The sequence below is a fragment of the Puccinia triticina genome, chromosome 3A (assembly GCF_026914185.1).
Source record: "Puccinia triticina chromosome 3A, complete sequence".
In the NCBI taxonomy this organism is placed as follows: Eukaryota; Fungi; Basidiomycota; class Pucciniomycetes; order Pucciniales; family Pucciniaceae; genus Puccinia; species Puccinia triticina.
The window spans coordinates 4,680,589-4,698,355 of record NC_070560.1 but is presented as its reverse complement, the minus strand read 5'-3'; the positions used below and the strand labels follow the sequence as shown (position 1 = coordinate 4,698,355).

Sequence of the window (17,767 nt, the reverse complement as noted above, 5' to 3'; positions counted from 1 at the left end):
GTTTGGGCCTTGAACCAGGGTCTGCAAAGTATTCCCATTATCCGTCCTATCTGTATTGCATACTTGCGAACTTAACGCAACCCCGCGAGCACCCTCCCGCCAGCACAAGTCCCTCCGGTGCTCGCGGGGTGCGAGCACCCGAACTTACACAACCTCCTGTAAAAACCCCGGGGAAGGAAGAAAAGGTACCACCCGACTATGTACATAAGAAGATCACCACTGTGCTTCCCTCTGGCCAAATGCGGATCCACACATGGATCTTCCAAACTAAAGACATGGTTTGGAATTTTGTTTTGCTGCCTTGACCTAGATTCCTGGACACTTTTGCCACTAGGAGTAGTGATTTCAGTCTTTGGATTGAGAGGCTGGAACAGGTGTCAAAATTTGCGCATTTATCAAGGCTACAATCCTGTTTATTCAGTTTTCTTGTATTTTTTTTATTACAATTTATAGGGCTGTATTTTCACTTTTTGCATTGAATATCCCTTCTGCTCCTTCCAAAATTGAGGGATAGCAAGTAAGCCTCTCTAACGGAGAGATCTCCGCGTGGGCCCCCCGGACATCCATTTGAGTGGCTTTGTTAAGCTAGCTTGTTCCTAATGTCCAACATTTGGCTTGAGGCTGCCCAGCCAAATGTTAAAAAATGCCTTCTAACCCACATATCACCACGTATCCCTCTGATTTCTTCACAGCCTCCGGTACCATTAGGATCCTCTTTCATTTCTACATAATCTCATCTATTCAAACCAACACCTATCAACATCCCCTGAAAAATAAATTGATGTGAAAATTCCATCTGAGAGCCTATCCAGCCTGATGTAAGCCAGATAGTCAGTCTGGCCTAAATTCATGGAAATAAGGTTAGATGTCATATGTCAAAACCCTGTGGGACTCCAGCCTATGCATTCAAGAGACCTGCCATTCTCAATTTAATACTGAAAAAACCTGTGAGAGTGTGTCTGACCTTGACCTTTGGATGAGTGGCCAGTTTTTGAGGGATTTAATTAGGAAAAATATGTACAACACAGCTCAGATTGGGGGCTACAACCTGCTACATGGGGATTTAAATTGAAATTTGAGAGATAGAGGAAATATGGATGTAAATACAAAAGTTTTGATTTTCTGCATAAAAGCCCGTCAGCCTCAGGCAAAGAATGTGACTTTAGTCATAAGCCTCTCCTTTGGAGACGCTTTGCGCCTCCTTGGAGTGGCTTAGTTAAGCTTGGCGAGCACCCTCCTGCCAGGGAGGGACTTGCACGGTGAGCAGTACCACCCAAATGGCTGGAAAGACCATAAAACCCCCCAGATGACCCCCAAAAAGTCTGAAATTTGAGAAGCAGAGGGCACCATTGGAATCCTCAGGACTTCCTACATGTTCTGAACTGTTGAAATCTTAAAAAAAAGCTTCCGTTGTGTTTGAAACCATTTGTAAAGCTGGCCAGCAGCCAATCATCTGTCACAGGAATTACAGATTGGTTGCTGGGGCAAAACACTATCACACCCCTTTCACACCCCTCAAAGCCCTTAAAATGGATTTCTTGAAACACATGTAGAAAACTCAACAATGTCACTTTTGACATATAGGCAAGAAGGTAGGCTCCACTTCCCTCAGTTTGATTCTTTGTTGAGATGCTCAGTTGTAGGTGCTACAGGATCTTGAAACCAAAATACAACAAAATAGCGCAAAAAACCCAGTCTTCTCAGGCCACAACCCCCACTTTAAACGTAAGCCTCCTTTGTAGACAAGGCTTAACACCAGGGGAGATATGTTCCCACTCCCCAGGGAGTGCCAGAGCTGAATTTGATGTGAGTTTTGGTCAGATGTGAGCCTGATGTGCATCAGTAACTCATCCCTAAATGAATTGAAGTGGATGCAGAAGTGAGTCAAAAGTCAGTCAGAATTGATTTGGGAGTCAACACAATGTTGTGTAGAATTCTTTTGTTTTCTAGGTACAACTAGAGGAAAAAATATGATGAAATGATATTTCACCCAAGTCCAACTCATCAATTTCTCCTGTTTGATGATGTCAAAGGATAGGAAAGCAAAATTGCCATTCTTGAATGTAATTCCTGTAAAAAAAAAGAGTTTCTTGTAATTCACATTATATGCCCTCATGTACAAAATTAAAGTAAAAGTCAACCTGGTATTATTGGGTTTAGAATTTCTGAATGTGGTCATGTTGCAGTAAAATTAGTGAAACCCATTTTCTTGGAAATGCTGTAATTAATTTGAATTTGGCTAAAAAAATGGTGATAAACTATTGTATTGGGGTGAAAGTCTGAGGTAAGTCAAGGTTGGATTGCAGTGCCACCCCAGTTTGGCCACATATCCTGGCCTCTTCACAAAAATGATTGTGTGATTTTTTGTTTTTTTTTGCTTTTCAAAATCCACATGTGCACATGCAAGTGAACTTTTTTGCACTTTGCTAATAGTCACCCTAATGTACGCGCGTACATTGAGGTGGAAATATCACAGGATGGGCCTTTCACAGCCACATGAAAAGTGAAACTTTGTGTTGAGACACCAATTGTCCCCCTGATGTACGCGAGTACATGAGGGGGACAATAGGACATACTGCGCCATTCACATCCCCATGAAAAGGACACACTGGTCATGGAGCCAAGAAAGGCCTATATTTTGGATGAGTTCTGGATGAATTCCAGATGAGTTCTGGATTATTCCTTGGCAAGTTATGGTTTATTTCAGGATGATTTCCAACTGATTTCAAGCTGACTTCCAGTCTTGTTCATGCCTATTCAATATTTCTTTACCAAAGGCCTCCAGCACAGTTATGGAAAAAAGTTACGGTAAGGCACTCCCTGGGGAGTGGGAACATATCTCCCCTGGTGTAAGCTTGTATTACTTGCCGCCTTCATATTTGGCAAGAGCTCTAGTCACGCTGGTATCTGGGAGCATTGGACAAAGAATGAAGCGTGATGGTAGGATCAGCCTTTGTGAAAACAATGTTTGAGGAGTGAATAATATAAAACCTTTTTACTGCCCCATGGGTTCCAGCAAAAATGCGTTGGTTCAACATGGACCTAACTTGACACAAGTCCCCCCTGGTGGGAGGCTCGCTGTGGCTGGCCGCGAAGCGGCCCCTCCCGCAGGGAGGGACTTGTGCACAAAGTCAAAATTTTGGCTGAGAAAGAAATCACCAATGGCTGGAGGAAAAATACTTAGCATCACCCAGCCTCCCCCTCAGCTCCTGTGGACCTGCCCCAGAGCCAAATTACACTTCTCAATCTCAGCTTTCAAATGGCGCTGGTCTCATCTCCCCAATCCTTATCATTTTTGCTGTACTAATGTTTTAAAAATAAAAAAACACAAAGGAATGTAAACCAAGGAATTACAACCATCATGCCTTGTGGATATTGGATTCACAAGCCTGCAGATATCTGCAGATCCTACACCTGTAGCCACCCAATTGATGCAGATAGGATATTCAATTGTGCATATTATCAGAAAATCCAAAATTGGATCTTCAGTGCAATGGAATATCCTCCAGGATTCCTTTGACCTCCAAAACGGATTCCTTCAATCAGTTTTGGAGTTCATGCCTCAAAAACTTGGGGGAGGGTGCCCATCAGTACTGCCAAGAAAACTGTCTATTCAGTTTTTCTTGTACATATTTTGGTGAATTTTAAATTTTGTTTTCGTGTTTTTAGGATTGAAAATCCTTCCTTTGTCTGCCAGCCTGCAGACATTATTCATAAGCCTCTCCTACGGAGAGCCCTCCGGGCGGGGTCCCCCGGACCCTCCGTTCGAGAGGCTTAGTTAAGCTAGGACATGGACGGTTTGGGAGCGAGCCTAACTAGGCAGCAAATTTAATCAAGAGAAAATTGTGGAAGCAAGTAATTATACACATCTGAAAATTCCTTCCACCCAAATTTAGAATCTAGCCCCTGCAAAAAGGGGTGATAGGGCGCAAGTCCCTCCTGCCGAGGGCTGTCGGAGGCTTGCTTTGCAAGTCACACGCCCGCAGCAGCAAGGGACTTGGTTAAGTTTGAGTTCTGGCTCACGCCCATGAAATGATGATGTCTCGGTGCATTTTTCAATTGTTCAAGATTCACGCATCACACGTTTTGCTCAGAATCGTATGTATCATGGAGGCAGTCAGTATGTAAATCACAAGATATAATTCCATACTGTTCAAATAACAAAAGGATAATTTGTGGATGATGAATGCTTTTCATTCAAGTTATACGAAACAAAAGACTACGGGTATTATTTGAACGTTGAGATCCAAAAATATCAAAACTGTGATTTTAATGATATACTAGAAAGCTAAAAGGGAGGAATGAAAGGAATCACAGGAAGCCACCAAGAAAACATGAGGTAAGAAAGATCTGATGAACGAGTGATTGAGGAATAGACATGGTGTTTGTTGTGTCTTTGAGTCTTGGGATTGGGCGCTTCAGATCGCAAGGCCGGCTCCAATTCGACAGGCTTTGACAGTACCTTTCTTCTTCTTGCGCAAGCGTTTGACCTCTGAAGTCCAGTTATCAATGGTATGGCGTCAATAACAATCTTCCAGGGTTGAAGAATGAAAAAGAGCAAAACAAGGTGGCGGGATAAAGACTCACCGGGAAGGGTACAATCACACACGGGGATGGAGAATATACAGTCGGAATGCATGCTTGTTGGTGGTGGGAAGCTGGGAAACAAAAAAAAATTGGTTCAGGAAAGAGTTCTTGAAGCTGGAGATTTGATCCATGCAATATCTTTCCCTCTTATCATAACATGATTACTTCAAAAGTATTATCATTCATGATGATCCTTCCACTCACTTCGACTCGCCCTCCTTCTGGACACCATATTTCTTCTGACAATCCCAGGCCAAGTTAGCAAGATATTGGACCGAATACCCATACTTGGATTGGAGAAGTCGAGCGTTAGGGGTCTTGTTAACTACTTTATCGCCTTCCGCCCGAACAATGTTCATCATGCTTTGAGAAAAAAAAATCAGCAATCATTTTTCATGCATAGCGTCATCCTTCTGGGGAATTTTAAAACAAATAAACAAAATATTAGGTTACTTACAGGCCATCTTTAGTGCATGAGGATAAGTCTTGCTCATGGTTCTTGGCCCCATTTGGACCTTTGAATCTACAGTCATCCTATCTCAAGAAATACTCACATAATAAGCCTGTTGATGGGCAACCAAACCAAAAAAAGGCACTTACGCTTCCAATGGTAACAAACATTTTCTGCAAGATTAAGGAATGTCTCGCGATTAACAGTGAGTTGAATTCGAGGCACAAATACGAGACTTACAATAGATTTGAAGAACTCAGATAATGCGCTGATTTGGGCCAAATCTTTAACACTATCAGCCATAAAGGTTTGTGTAGGATTCTTGTACAAGAAGGAGCCTTCGCGTAGGATCTCGGCGATTCCTCCTTGAGCGAGAAGGGGCTGGAGAGTGGCCACTTCAACGGTAGCTGCGACGATACCTTGTAGGTCATTTTGAAGCACAGTCAAGTGGGATGCCATCCGGGACCATCGAGTCTGTATGGGGCGCGAGGGTTAATAATTTTGAAACGTGCCCCTGGCTGGGGGAAGTCAAAAAATCGAAATTGAGATGCTTACAAAAGCGTAGGGAGCTGGGTGTCTCTTCTTGGGCATTTCATCAGGGGTGAGACTTCGCTTCTGAAGATCACGAGCCGGGCTTTGATCGGGAGCTGGACCGGCTGGGCGAGGCGAAGAAGGGGGTGAAGAATGGGGAGTCGGATTGGGGGAGTGGTGGTCGGATTGTGCTGGAGTTTTACGTCTGTCGTTGTAGAAATCACTGAGGACCTTCGAGTCATGACTAGACCAAACGTTTGCAGGCTGTTCACCGTCAGCTTGGGCATGTGCTGCTTGCAACTCGGCGAGGAACTTCTCATTTTCTTTGGCTCGTCCGACCTGCGGGAGTTCTAATCCTCCCAGCAAGCCTGCACCGGCTCCTATTGCAGTCGCATCGACTACCATCTGCATCGCATTTGCGGGCAGCACCGCAGGCACGATCAAGGCTGTAAAGGTACCCAAGACTCCAACTACAACGCTGGCGACCGACCATCCGAAAAGATCGGACTCCGGTTTAACGCGAGGAATGCTTTTTTCAAGATACAATTGGAATAGTTAGCTTTGGTATCTTTCAATCATCTTCGAATATTGACACTTTCTCTGGAGAACGTACAAGTCAGAGGCGATGTCGGCAGAAGCATCTGAGATAGACCATTAACAAGCAGAATTCATTAGGGCTGGCAGTGAGACATGAGAAGTGTGGCAGACTTACCCCTCATGAGGGAGACCGCGTCCTCAATCGCGGTGTAAAAGCTGTTCATGTATGCATTCCATTCTTGAATGGCGTAGAGGATAAGCCAGTTCACACCAGCAGCTGGATGACAAAGCTGGTAAAAATAAAAATAGATGTTTAGCTGATCGAGCGCTATTTTGGAATGGTGACTCAGAAGGTGAGAAAAAGTACTCAACCTGGCCTGCCGAGCATTGCATCCCGATACCACAAAAAAAGTTGGGCATGTTGAGCTCAGCGGCGAATTGCTAAAAAAGGCCCACACCCAAAGCAAGATGCATAGATCATCAGATATATTTCAAGACAATAAAGGCACCCAAGGATTGAGAAGCCCCACCTGAATGGTCAGCTGGTCAGCATTCGGATAACTGGCGATGTAATCGTCTATTCCAAGGTCTACCCAAGTCTGTGGGGATAACTCCATGGGTGCACAAGGGTTAGGTGCAACGGCCCCATTGGGGGCTAAACCGGTTGAGCTTTGCGACGAGGCATCCGGAGTGAATAGGCGACGGACAAGATGGGGAGTTGAGGGTGCTTGATCAGAAGGACCTGTGGAACCGAGACATTGGTATGCTATCGCCCCGAGTACAGCTATCCTGTACGTGTTCCGCCAGTTTGTGCATGTCGCGGAGAGCATCATTAGGAAGTAGTAGTTCTTGAATTAACCGGTGTAAGTTGAGAAATAATAAGTGCCTGGTGGCCCTGGGCGGGGAATTGCTATTGTTCTGGGATACCGATAGCGGCGTGTACTAGGACTTGCTTTTTGAGGTCTACGCTTGACATGGTAGGGGAAGCTTTCCTAAACATATGAAACACCGTTTCACCATCATGTAGTCCTGAATGTGGTGAAGATGGGTGCTCCGCTGACATGCCCGGCCATCCACTCCACGGTGATTGGAAACATTTCATACGCAGGTTTGGGATACATATTCATTTGGAGGTTTGGGACTAAAGATGTCCCTGATACCCGTACATCTTCCTGCAACTTCTAAGAGTTTTCGATTTGAATTGTACCCGAGCTTAACAAAGCCTCTCCGAGGAGGCGCGAAGCGTCTCCGAACTCGCACCCTGCAAGCATCCTATAAGTCCCTCCTCCTCGGGGGAGCGAACTGCGGGACAGCGTCCCCCCTCCACATAAAGAGGGGCTTAGTTAAGTTAGCAAGCATCTGACTTATCACAAGTCCCTCGCTTCGGAGGGCCCTGGTAACCTGGGCTGGCGCGAAGCGCCACCGCGCGAAGCGCGACCTCTGAAGGAGGGACTTGCAGGTAATCACAAAATTTTGGCGTGAGGGCTTTTGCCCTTTTAGGGGGAGATTTTTCCTGCCCCCCTTTCCGGTGTCTTCCCCTGACAATTACTTCACGCCTGTGGTACAAAATACCTGAAATTTCTCTTCCTTTTGGTGCCAATCAGAACATTATACCTCCTCACACTGTCCTCCCTTTCCCCTTTGAAAGTTCAGTTTCCTTCTGCCCTTATAGCACTAGCACATTTGTAGTGGTGTTTGATTCAGTTATGTGTTTTTGTTGTCTCACAAGTTGTTACTCAGATTCATAGTATGCAATACCATAGGCCAAATTACACTTAAAAAAAGGGTCATGCTGCACGCACTACCAAAAATGACCACATGCACTCCAAAAAGTAGTACACAAAGCGCACTCCAAGGATCTTGGAGTGCATGGTCACGCACTCCAATTAATTTGGAGTACATAACATTCCACTTCAAAATAGAAATATCTTGGAGTGGAGAATCATGTACTCCAAAATTGTTGGAGTGCATGACCATGCACTCCTTCTTTTGGACCCCCAGTCATATGAAGATTGGAGTGCATGAGGTGCACTACTAATAATTTGGAGTACACCCCTCACACACTCCAATCCGCATTGTGCTCCCCAACACCCAAGTACCCCTTCCACACTCACCACCGCGCAAACCATCCACAAACCAACCACGCAACTGTCCAAACCTACAACCTTCCCCAGAACACGCCATGTCAAATCATCAGCAGACAAATGGCGTGACCGTCACACCTGAGATGTGGAATCAAATGCAACAAATGTTTGCATTCTTTCAGACATCACAACAGAACGTAATGGCCCCTCATACCCAACAACCAACTCCAACAAACCCTCAGACCGCCCCTCAGGCACCGCTACCAACACCGCTACTGACGGGATTGGCCCCTGCACACTTGCATCAGGATCTTGTTACCCCAACCCAGAACGTTCCAGAAGAAAATCCTTGAGATCCTTCGCACCAACGGTGAAACTGATACTTTACAAGTATCAGTATTGTGTGTGTATTGTATCGAAATAGATGTATTTTGGATGTATTGGTTATCAGATACAATACATGGTTTTCCAAAACTGTGTATTTGGGTGCCCAATACAATACAATACTGCATGTATCAGGGGAAATACATGCTGTATCGTATTGAAATACATGTATTTGTGATGTATCTGATATCAGATACAATACACACTTTTCAAAACTATGTATCACCAATACAGATACAAATACACATATTGTATCAGTTTCACTGTTGTTCACACCAACCACCCTCACCACTCATTTCCAACTTTGGTACCCCTGCAGATGTTGCATCCAAACCCGAAAGTCCCAGCAAAGATCCTCTTTTGACTCCAATCCCAAAAAGCCCAGCAAAGGTCCTCTTTTGATCACTGATCCAAGCAGCTTCAATTATTTGAGCGGTGGTAAGATTTGATGTTTGAATTGACTCATTTGTTTTCAAAACTTTCTGAATTATTGCCTCTGGTATGTAGAACCACTTGATCCCCCTCCGGAGGCTCAATTTTTATCTGTCAACAACTTGTTCAATTTCTGTCAAACATGGTCCAGACACCATGGATATGCAGTGGCTAAAGCAAACTCGGCTCCCGGAAAAAACTTATATATTCACTGTGATTGATCTGGAACATATTGCGGAACCAAGGTGCACGATTCAGCACAAGCAAGATTGAGTGTCCCTTCAAACTCTATGGTTCAATCCCAACTAGCAGAAAAATTTTGGACAAAAAATGGACCCTTCAAATTTGTGATGCGACACATAACCATGATCCGTCACCTGGAGCCTTGTTGCAAACTGCTCACAGAGCACTTCTTCCTGAACAAATTGAAGAGATCCGCAAACTTTTGAAATCAAATCTCAAGCCCGCACAAATCTTACTACAACTGAGAACGTCCAATAACGGCACATTAGCAACCAACCGGACGATTTCAAATGCCCTGCAGAGGATGTGAGGATACACAAATCACTCTTTGTTTAGAATCTTTGATTTGTATTCAGCCAGTAGTAGTAGTTAAGCAGACTACACAAGATAAGCAAATGATAACAAAAGATGATAAGTTGAGAATCACACAATCAATAAGGAAAAGAAACAAAAAAATAACACACTGAGTAAAGATGCTATCTATACTGGAAACTGAACAACGTAACAACATTTCAAATAAAAACAAGATTAGAACAGAACACACTAAAGAGAAAACAAGTTTTAGTAGTTACTCTAATCAAAAACACTAAGATAATACACAAACACAATGTGAACCTAGAGTATGTTGCTGAGTAGCTCCTCCTGAACGAGTTGACCTTTTGGTGACTTGACTAGATGATTGAATATCGATGATAGGTGTAAGTTAATTGTCACGTTTACTTTATTGATAGTTGATCTTTTACCTTGTGATTTTCTTCTGATGTTGCTTGACTTGATGCCTTGAAGTATTGATTGCCCATGATCCCAACGACTTGAGAGCGGTACCAAAAAAAGTGAAGAAAAATTTTTAGAGATGAAACTTAGAAGTGCCTGTACGTTCCCGCGCGAACACAACAATGCATATTCAACATGCACTAGCCCTGAATTATACTCAACACTCCTCCTTAATTTGATGAGACTAGTTGTAGTTGCTTTATCGCCACAGACACCTTGATGAAACCTAGCAATATAGTCAAAATGTCGGCAATCATGTCATTTGTTGAGATATCTTCAATAATCAACTGATTCTTAGCAACCACATCTCTCAAATACTGATAGCAAATTTCAATGTGCTTTGAATTATCTGATAATCAAAGTTCCTTGCTAATGATTACAGCCCCAGAATTGTCGTTCTTGATGACCGGAACTCCAACCGGAACCTTCATATCAACAAGTAAATTCTTCATCCATCGGATTTGCTTATCACACACGTTGATCACAATGAACTCGGCCTCAGTCTTTGATTGCACCACAATTGTTTGCTTCTTTGATTTCCAGCAAATTAAATTTCCTTGAAACATAACAACAAAACCTGTAGTCAATTTTTTATCCGACGTAGACATTGCAAAATCTGCATCCACATATCCAATCAATTCACAAGGTGCTCTGCCAGCTTTTATTTCAATACCAAGATTCTTTGTGCCTTTGATGTACCAAAGAAGATGTTTCGCCAGAGACCAATGATGCTGAGTAGGTTTTGACGAATAGCGCAACAGAAGATTAGTAGCAAACACAATGTCTGGCCAAGTATGCATCGCCAGATAATTGATTTACCCCATTGCCTTCTGCATCACAGCAGCTTCAAACGGCGTGGATTCCAGTTCAACTTGATGAAGCGCATTAGTTGGCAATGGAGTCTTCATCGCGTTTGCACCTTCCATATTAAACGCCTTCAAGATCTTCTCAGCGTACGCCTGATGATGCAAAGTAACCGAGTAAGCTTTCCACTCCAGAGTGAACCCAAGATTCTGACTTGGATTTTCTTTTACTTTGATTTTGTAAGCCTTCAACAGTTCAGAAAGAAAAGAAGTTATTAGGGATGTGCTTTGACCTACAATCAGGCCATCATCCACATATATATGCAAAAACAACGTGCGGTTGGCATTGTAGAACAGTGCATCATCCATAATCAACGGTGTGAGACCCAAGGACTTCAAAGTGTTGGTAAGGTAATTTTTCCACATACAAGGAGCTTGCTTCATACTGTACAACAATTTGTTCAGCTTCCACACCCAATTTTCTTTGCCTTTGACCTCAAACCCCAAAACCTGAAAAACATACACATTGGCGTCCATTTCCCCATGCAAGAAAGCTGTTTCCACATCAAATTGATACACCTTCCATTTGAATGTGACCACAATTGAGAGAAGAATCTTGAACGTCTCAACTCGACCAACTGAGGCATAAGTGAGAAAGTAATGTTTATTTGGTTCTTGATGATTCCCAAACCCAACCCAACAAGCCTTGTAGTGGATAACTTCATTAGCCTTGTTAAGTTTTCAACACAATACCCACATCCCACCAATGATCTTCTCACTTTCCGGAGGCGGGACCAAATCACCAGTTATATGAGCTAGCTGTGACACATGCTCATTTGTCATGTCCTCAATCCACAGCAGTTTCTCCTTTGGGCTGCTCAGTGCTTCAGCCATTGTTACTTCTTGGACTAGATTTACAACTTCTGGTTGTTCATCAATTTTTGCCGAGCTTGCCGCAATACCCCGTCGCCTCTTCGTCGACAAGGTGTTAGATGAATCAATATCCCCACGAATTTCATTCGACGGCTTGAAGTTTGAATTCCATTCCCAGCTTGGCTTCAGACGACCCAATACGTTTTTGGACAAAGTAAAATGCCGTCCTTGGTTTGGACGAGATTGAGAAGATTCACCAATACAATTCGGGCAAACAGTTTCACCAGTTTGAATCTCTTGTCTTGCTTTTTCATCACAAATTTGCTGACACCGTTGTAGCCATGCTGTTTTTGTCTTCACAGAAACGTCAGAGTCTTCATCACTTTCTGAAGTGTGATTTAAATTGCGTGCACTGTTGGAGCTTCTGCGATCGACCTCCTCATGACTAATATGCAAAAAATAATTAATTGATTAAAAAATGTTTTTTTTGAAGTTCTGATTGCATGTATGTTCATAATTTTAGATGAATTTTGATATTATTTGGGTCGCGTAGAAATGAGTAGAAAAAACTGGGTACGTACGCGGAAAAGGGGGTACACAAAAACCGGGTACAGACGGGGAAAAACCGGGTACGTTTATTAACCCCCTATTTTTATTATTCTTCCTGGGAGGGTTTGGGAGTCGTTCACCCAAAACAAGCGCCCCCATGCGTTAATTTGGGAGTCGGCCGGGGGGGCCAATGGGAAACCCCAGGGGGTCGTGACAACTCCCCACCCATCACACACATCACACACCCCAACCGCCACCCAATCGATCAAACCGCACGCCGTCTGTGACCATGATTAACTCAGCCGCCCCCGCTGCCGCCCAGGACTCTCTGGCCCCTGTTGCCGCCATTGAGCACGCCAAGCCCCCTGTCGCCGCCATCAAGCACGCCAAGCCCCCATTTCCTGGCGAGCACACCGAGCCCCCAGTCGCTGGGAGCACGCCAAGGAAACCCCAGCTGCTGGCAATAAATCTGTAGCTGCTGGCAAGGGTCTGGTGGCTGTCAAAATGCCAGGTAAGCCCCCTCCCCTGCCGACTACCTCCCATCCAAAATGCACAACAGGAGGCACTGAGCCCCCAACACCCTTGTTTCCGCCCTCAATCCAGCTGCCAATCAAGCCGCCGCTGAAGGTCCCGCAAACGGGTCTGGCATTGACGCTGACTCCCTTGCCATTGCAGCCCCAGAGTCTCTTACAGCCGTTGACTCCCACGCAGCCACCAACTCCCCAGGAGCGGCCATTCTAGACCCCCAAGGAGCAGTTCTAGCCCCTGCCTACGCTGCCAACTCCTGTGACCCCGCCGACTCCCAAGCTCCTGCAGCCACCAACTCCCAAAAGCCTGCCCTAGCCCCCGCCTACGCTGCCTACTCACGTGACCCTGCCAAATCTCAACCTCCTACAGCCGCTGACTTCCAAACGCCTGCCCTAGCCCCTGCCTACGTGACCCTGCCGCCTCCCAAATAGCAGGATCCACCGACTCCCAAACAGCAGCCGCCAACTCCCAGGCCATTGCTGCTGTCAAAGCCTGCATTCAGACCACTGAATCCCTTAAAGACATCACTCTAGACCCCCTCCTCCTTCAAATTACTCAAGAAATTGCCAAAAGAAATCTCGAAAACCAAATACATGAAGAAAATGAAGAATAAATTGAAGATTATAGCTTAGATCAGAATCCAGACAAGCAGAAGATACTTGAGAAGTATGTAGAGCTAGCTAGAGAAGATAAAACCATAGAAGATTTTATAGTAATGTTAGAATTAGACAAATATAATATCAACAATGATCCAAACTCTGAAATTATTCCAACTCAAAAAAACCCAGAAGAAATCAAAAAAATATTTGAGAAAATTGCTGAAGAGAGAACTGAGAAGGAGCTTGAAGAAATGGAACTTGAGAACAAGAATCAACCGGATGATGATGACTCAGTAAATGAAGAAGGAGAAAGGACAATCTAAGACAACATTCCTGCACCGCCAGCTGGAATTTTTGACAACGTTGAAGCGGTTAAGGGGCCCATCAAAGAATTTGCTTGTGCGCATGGCTATGGGATATTGGTGAAACACTCTGTTCCTGGAAAGAGTGTCAATTTTAAATGTTTCAGGTCTGTTATTTCTCACTTCTTTTTCATTCTTCTGTTACTATTGGAATATCCCATACTGACATAAAATCCACATTGAAATGATCCAGAGGGGGCAATCCTGCAAAAAAAAAAAAACGTAAAGGCAATACTTGTGAAAATATATCATCTCAATTGATTGGCTGTCCATTTGCTGCGGCCGTATACCACCAGAAGAAGAAGGGCCACTGGAAATTCTCAGTCTCCAACTCAACTCATAATCACCGCCCCACCGCCGCCGTTTCCCACACTGTTCACTTTAAGCTCAGCGACACCCTCTACGAAGAAATGAAAAGACTTGGAAAGGCTGGATTGCAACCGGCACAAATACTTGTGTCAGCCGGGCTACTATAATAAGTTAGAGCCCGGCTAACTATTGTAGCATTACAAAAATTGTATGTAATAATAGCGGCACAGAGCGCCGCGTACAAAACAGACTTCTTTCTTGTAAAAAGACCTAGCTGCGGCGCGGAGTGCCGCACACATAATAATAAAAAAGATTCCTTAGACGAGTAAGGAAAATAAAGCTCCGGCCAAAGAATCAGCAGGAGAAAAAATATTAGTTCAAACCCGTTCTCAAGCCAAGAGAACGGGTCGTCAGACACTCTCAAGAGACTACTAAACAGAGAGTAGTCTCTACGAGAAATAGAAGCATTTCGGTCGGGGAGGAGAGAAACAGAATTATACTACTCCTCCTCCCCCGGCCAATGATGGAATACAAACCACGCTATTCCTTGAGCCGAGGAATAGCAAAAGGATCGAATAACAAATAAAGTGAACGGGAGCGAAGGGACTAGTAGAATCCCCCTTCACTCCCGTCACCCTTGAAAGAAGCACTACTTCCTCCGGCCGAGAAACCGAGGAAGTATTTACAATAAGAGCTACAACCCTACCGGTTGTAGCTCGAATATATAATTGAGGGCCTTCAGGCGAAGGAAGGCCCCTCAGATACCTATTATAACCAGCTCGACACCTCGCTAGTCTCGCCACTCGTCTTTTCGACCAGTTTGCCAGCCTGACATCGCCTTGACTTCGGTTTTTTTCGGATCGATTGTGTTTTTTTTGTCGCAGACTTCTTTTTACAAGTAAGTCTGCGTTTTTTTCCTTTCTACCGGGATTTCTATCCCTTTATATCCCCTGGGAGCGAGTCATCGCGCAATCACCCCCTTCCTGAGGGCCCCAAACGTCACAGGTCACAAAAACTCCTGCACATCTCGTGCGCAGGCCCTGTAAGAACTGCGGAGGGCACTAAAACACCCCAGGCGCCCCTGGCCCCTCCGTTAACCCCTTTTTTGGGTTCATTAGAAATAGCTTCTTTAGCTATTTCGCACTTTTTACCGCGCTTTTGCTGCGCGCGCTACTGTACCGTGCTCTGTCGCCAGCGTAGCTAGAAGAGCACTTGTGCTCTTGGCATCACCGAGCCTGACAACTTGAATGCCTCAAGAAGCTGCACCCTGACAAGACAATCTTGGCCACAATTGATATGATTTACTTGGCACAAAAGTGGGCTGCGCAAGAGATGTTGCAAGGAATCAGTCCCATCATTCACCTGAATGAAACTCTGGCTGGAAAGGATTTCACAACAATGACAAAGGTTGACAAATCTGGCAAGCTCAAGGGCCTTTTTTTCTGTCATTCCCTCTCTGTTAAGCTTCTCCATCAGTACCATGCAATCCTTTTCCTTGACTGTACATACAAGACAAATAAGTATTTGATGCCTCTCCTCCACATCACTGGTGTCACCGGAGCCAACAAGACTTTCAGTTTGGCATTCTTCTTCCTTGCCAAAGAGACACAAGATTATTACAACTGGGCCCTCAAATCCCTCCTGACAGTTTTCACTTCCAACAAGATTCCCCTTCCTGCTGTTGTTCTGACTGACCAAGAAGAAGCTCTCATCTCCTCTCTCCAGTCCAATTTTCCGAATTTGACCCACATGCTGTGCACTGGGCACATACAGAAGAACTTGGTCTCCAATGGCGCGAAAAACATCAAGGACAAGGCTAAGGAGTTTGAAATGCTTCAACACTGGAGCAACTTGATGAAGATGACTAGTCCAGGTGATTTCAGCTCAAGCTTCAGTCAGTTTTGCGCGAAATACGGTGAAGGTTTTGGAGATTATAGGATGGAAACATGGCTTCCAGTGTGTGAAAAGTATGCTAACGCTTGGACAAAGGATATACCACATTTCAACCATTGGACAACGTCTCAAATCAAATCATTGCATGCTTTCATTAAATCTTATCTCCTGGGCCCAACACTGCAAGAGCTACGCTTCGCTACAAAAAGCGGCGCTTTTGCGTAGCGAAGCGGAAACACGCTACTCTGGATCCAGAATAGCGTTAGCGCTAGCGGAAATCGCTACTTTGAGCGGTAGCGAAGCGCCAGAACCGCTACTGCAGTTTTGGCCTGCGCGTAGCGAAGTGCTTTTTTTGCCGCTTCGCTACAGTATAGCGCAGCGGAAAAATTGACGCTTTTTGGCGCTAATAGCGCTTTTTAGCGCCAAAAGCGTAGCGAACCGGGTCGCTTCTGTGTCAAAAGTGTAGCGGGCATCTCTGCCTTTTGGTGGAAAATGCCAGAAATAGTACACAAACATCAATCCTCCATCATTTTATGATGTGCAGTATTGATGTTTGACTGGTGCTATGGTAGCGCAGCAAAATCGCTACAGTAGCGTTTTTTCCGCTACTATAGCGAGAAGCGTAGCGAATTGCCGCTACTCTGCGCTAAAAAAAGCGTGCTATTTTCTTTAATTTTTTCCCCTTAAAAAATGTAGCGAATAGCGAAGCGCCAAGTCCGCTACAAAAAGCTTAGCGAAGCAAGGCTAAAACCGCTACGCTTTTGCTACGCTGCCGCTTTTTGTAGCGTAGCTCTTGCACTGTTGCTGGGCCACAAAGTTTCTTTTGCTGCCATCATCAAGTTAATCAAGAATGCGCTTGAAGCTCAATCCCACAAAATCCCCCGGCGCATCACAAGGAGAAGATTAGAAGCCTTTTATCAATAGGGAAGATTTCTTGCTCTGTCACGGCCGGATCACCCACTTTGCTCTCCGGAAGGCGCAGGATAATCTGAGAGCAAGTGTCAACCTGGAGAATTGGCACAGGTGCAACGGGTGTTACAAAAACCGCATGGGAATTCCTTGTAAACATACACTCTGGCAGCACACAATGGATGGCGATAGGATAATCCCCGAGGATTTTCATGTTCAGTGGCACATGAAGGTAAGATTTGGGCTTTTGTTTTCTCTTTTTGTCATGTGGGGGGGCCTTGTATGGCCGGTTTTTGTGGACAACTCCCGTTTTTCCCTTGACAACTCCTGTTTTTCCGTGGACAACTCCCATTTTTCTCCAACAACTCCTGTTTTCCCCCGCGCGCTCCAGGGAATGGAAAGACTCCCATATTCCGCCATTGCGGCATGCCAATTAGGATAAAAACTCCCGCCAACTCCCAAATCATCAAAGCACACGGCCTCAATTTGATGAACAACTACAGCCAACTCCCATTTGTCCGGCCATTGCCACCCCTCCCTCCGATTTTCAACCTCCCCTGCCTCATTCCCTTACTGACTGGAGTCTTTTCATTCCCCACAGGATCTTCACGCACTTGACACCCGGGCTGATCTCACCCAAATAGAGCAAGTCAACTGGATCCGCAAAAGGCTCCTGCAGATGGCGGTCCATTTACAGGCTATCAACAGCCTATTGGAAGGCTCTGGAACCGTCGTGACTATCCAGGAATCAACACAAGCTCAGGCCACCCATGGACGTCCAAAAGGCGCGCTAAACAAACCAAAATCAACAAAAAGGGACCCCTCTGCCTTCAAACACATTGAAAATAAAAGGAAGAGTGAAGAAGGAGCAACAATGAAGTCCAAGAAACAGAAACCAGAAAAGTGGAGAAGGAAGAAA

At 44.9% G+C, this 17,767-nt stretch overlaps 1 protein-coding gene across 1 annotated transcript; it reads right to left on the bottom strand.

Moving 5' to 3' along the window:
- Window positions 1-4,418: 4,418 nt before the first annotated feature.
- Window positions 4,419-6,939, bottom strand: PtA15_3A510 (uncharacterized protein; the record flags this gene model as incomplete). The annotated part of the gene is made up of 11 exons (XM_053167487.1): window positions 4,419-4,492; window positions 4,588-4,658; window positions 4,792-4,950; window positions 5,045-5,121; window positions 5,188-5,211; window positions 5,279-5,512; window positions 5,594-6,098; window positions 6,183-6,210; window positions 6,282-6,396; window positions 6,479-6,547; window positions 6,637-6,939. The coding sequence occupies 11 exons, from the start codon at window positions 6,937-6,939 to the stop codon at window positions 4,419-4,421; spliced, it is 1,659 nt and encodes a 552-aa protein (XP_053018698.1).
- Window positions 6,940-17,767: the final 10,828 nt, after the last annotated feature.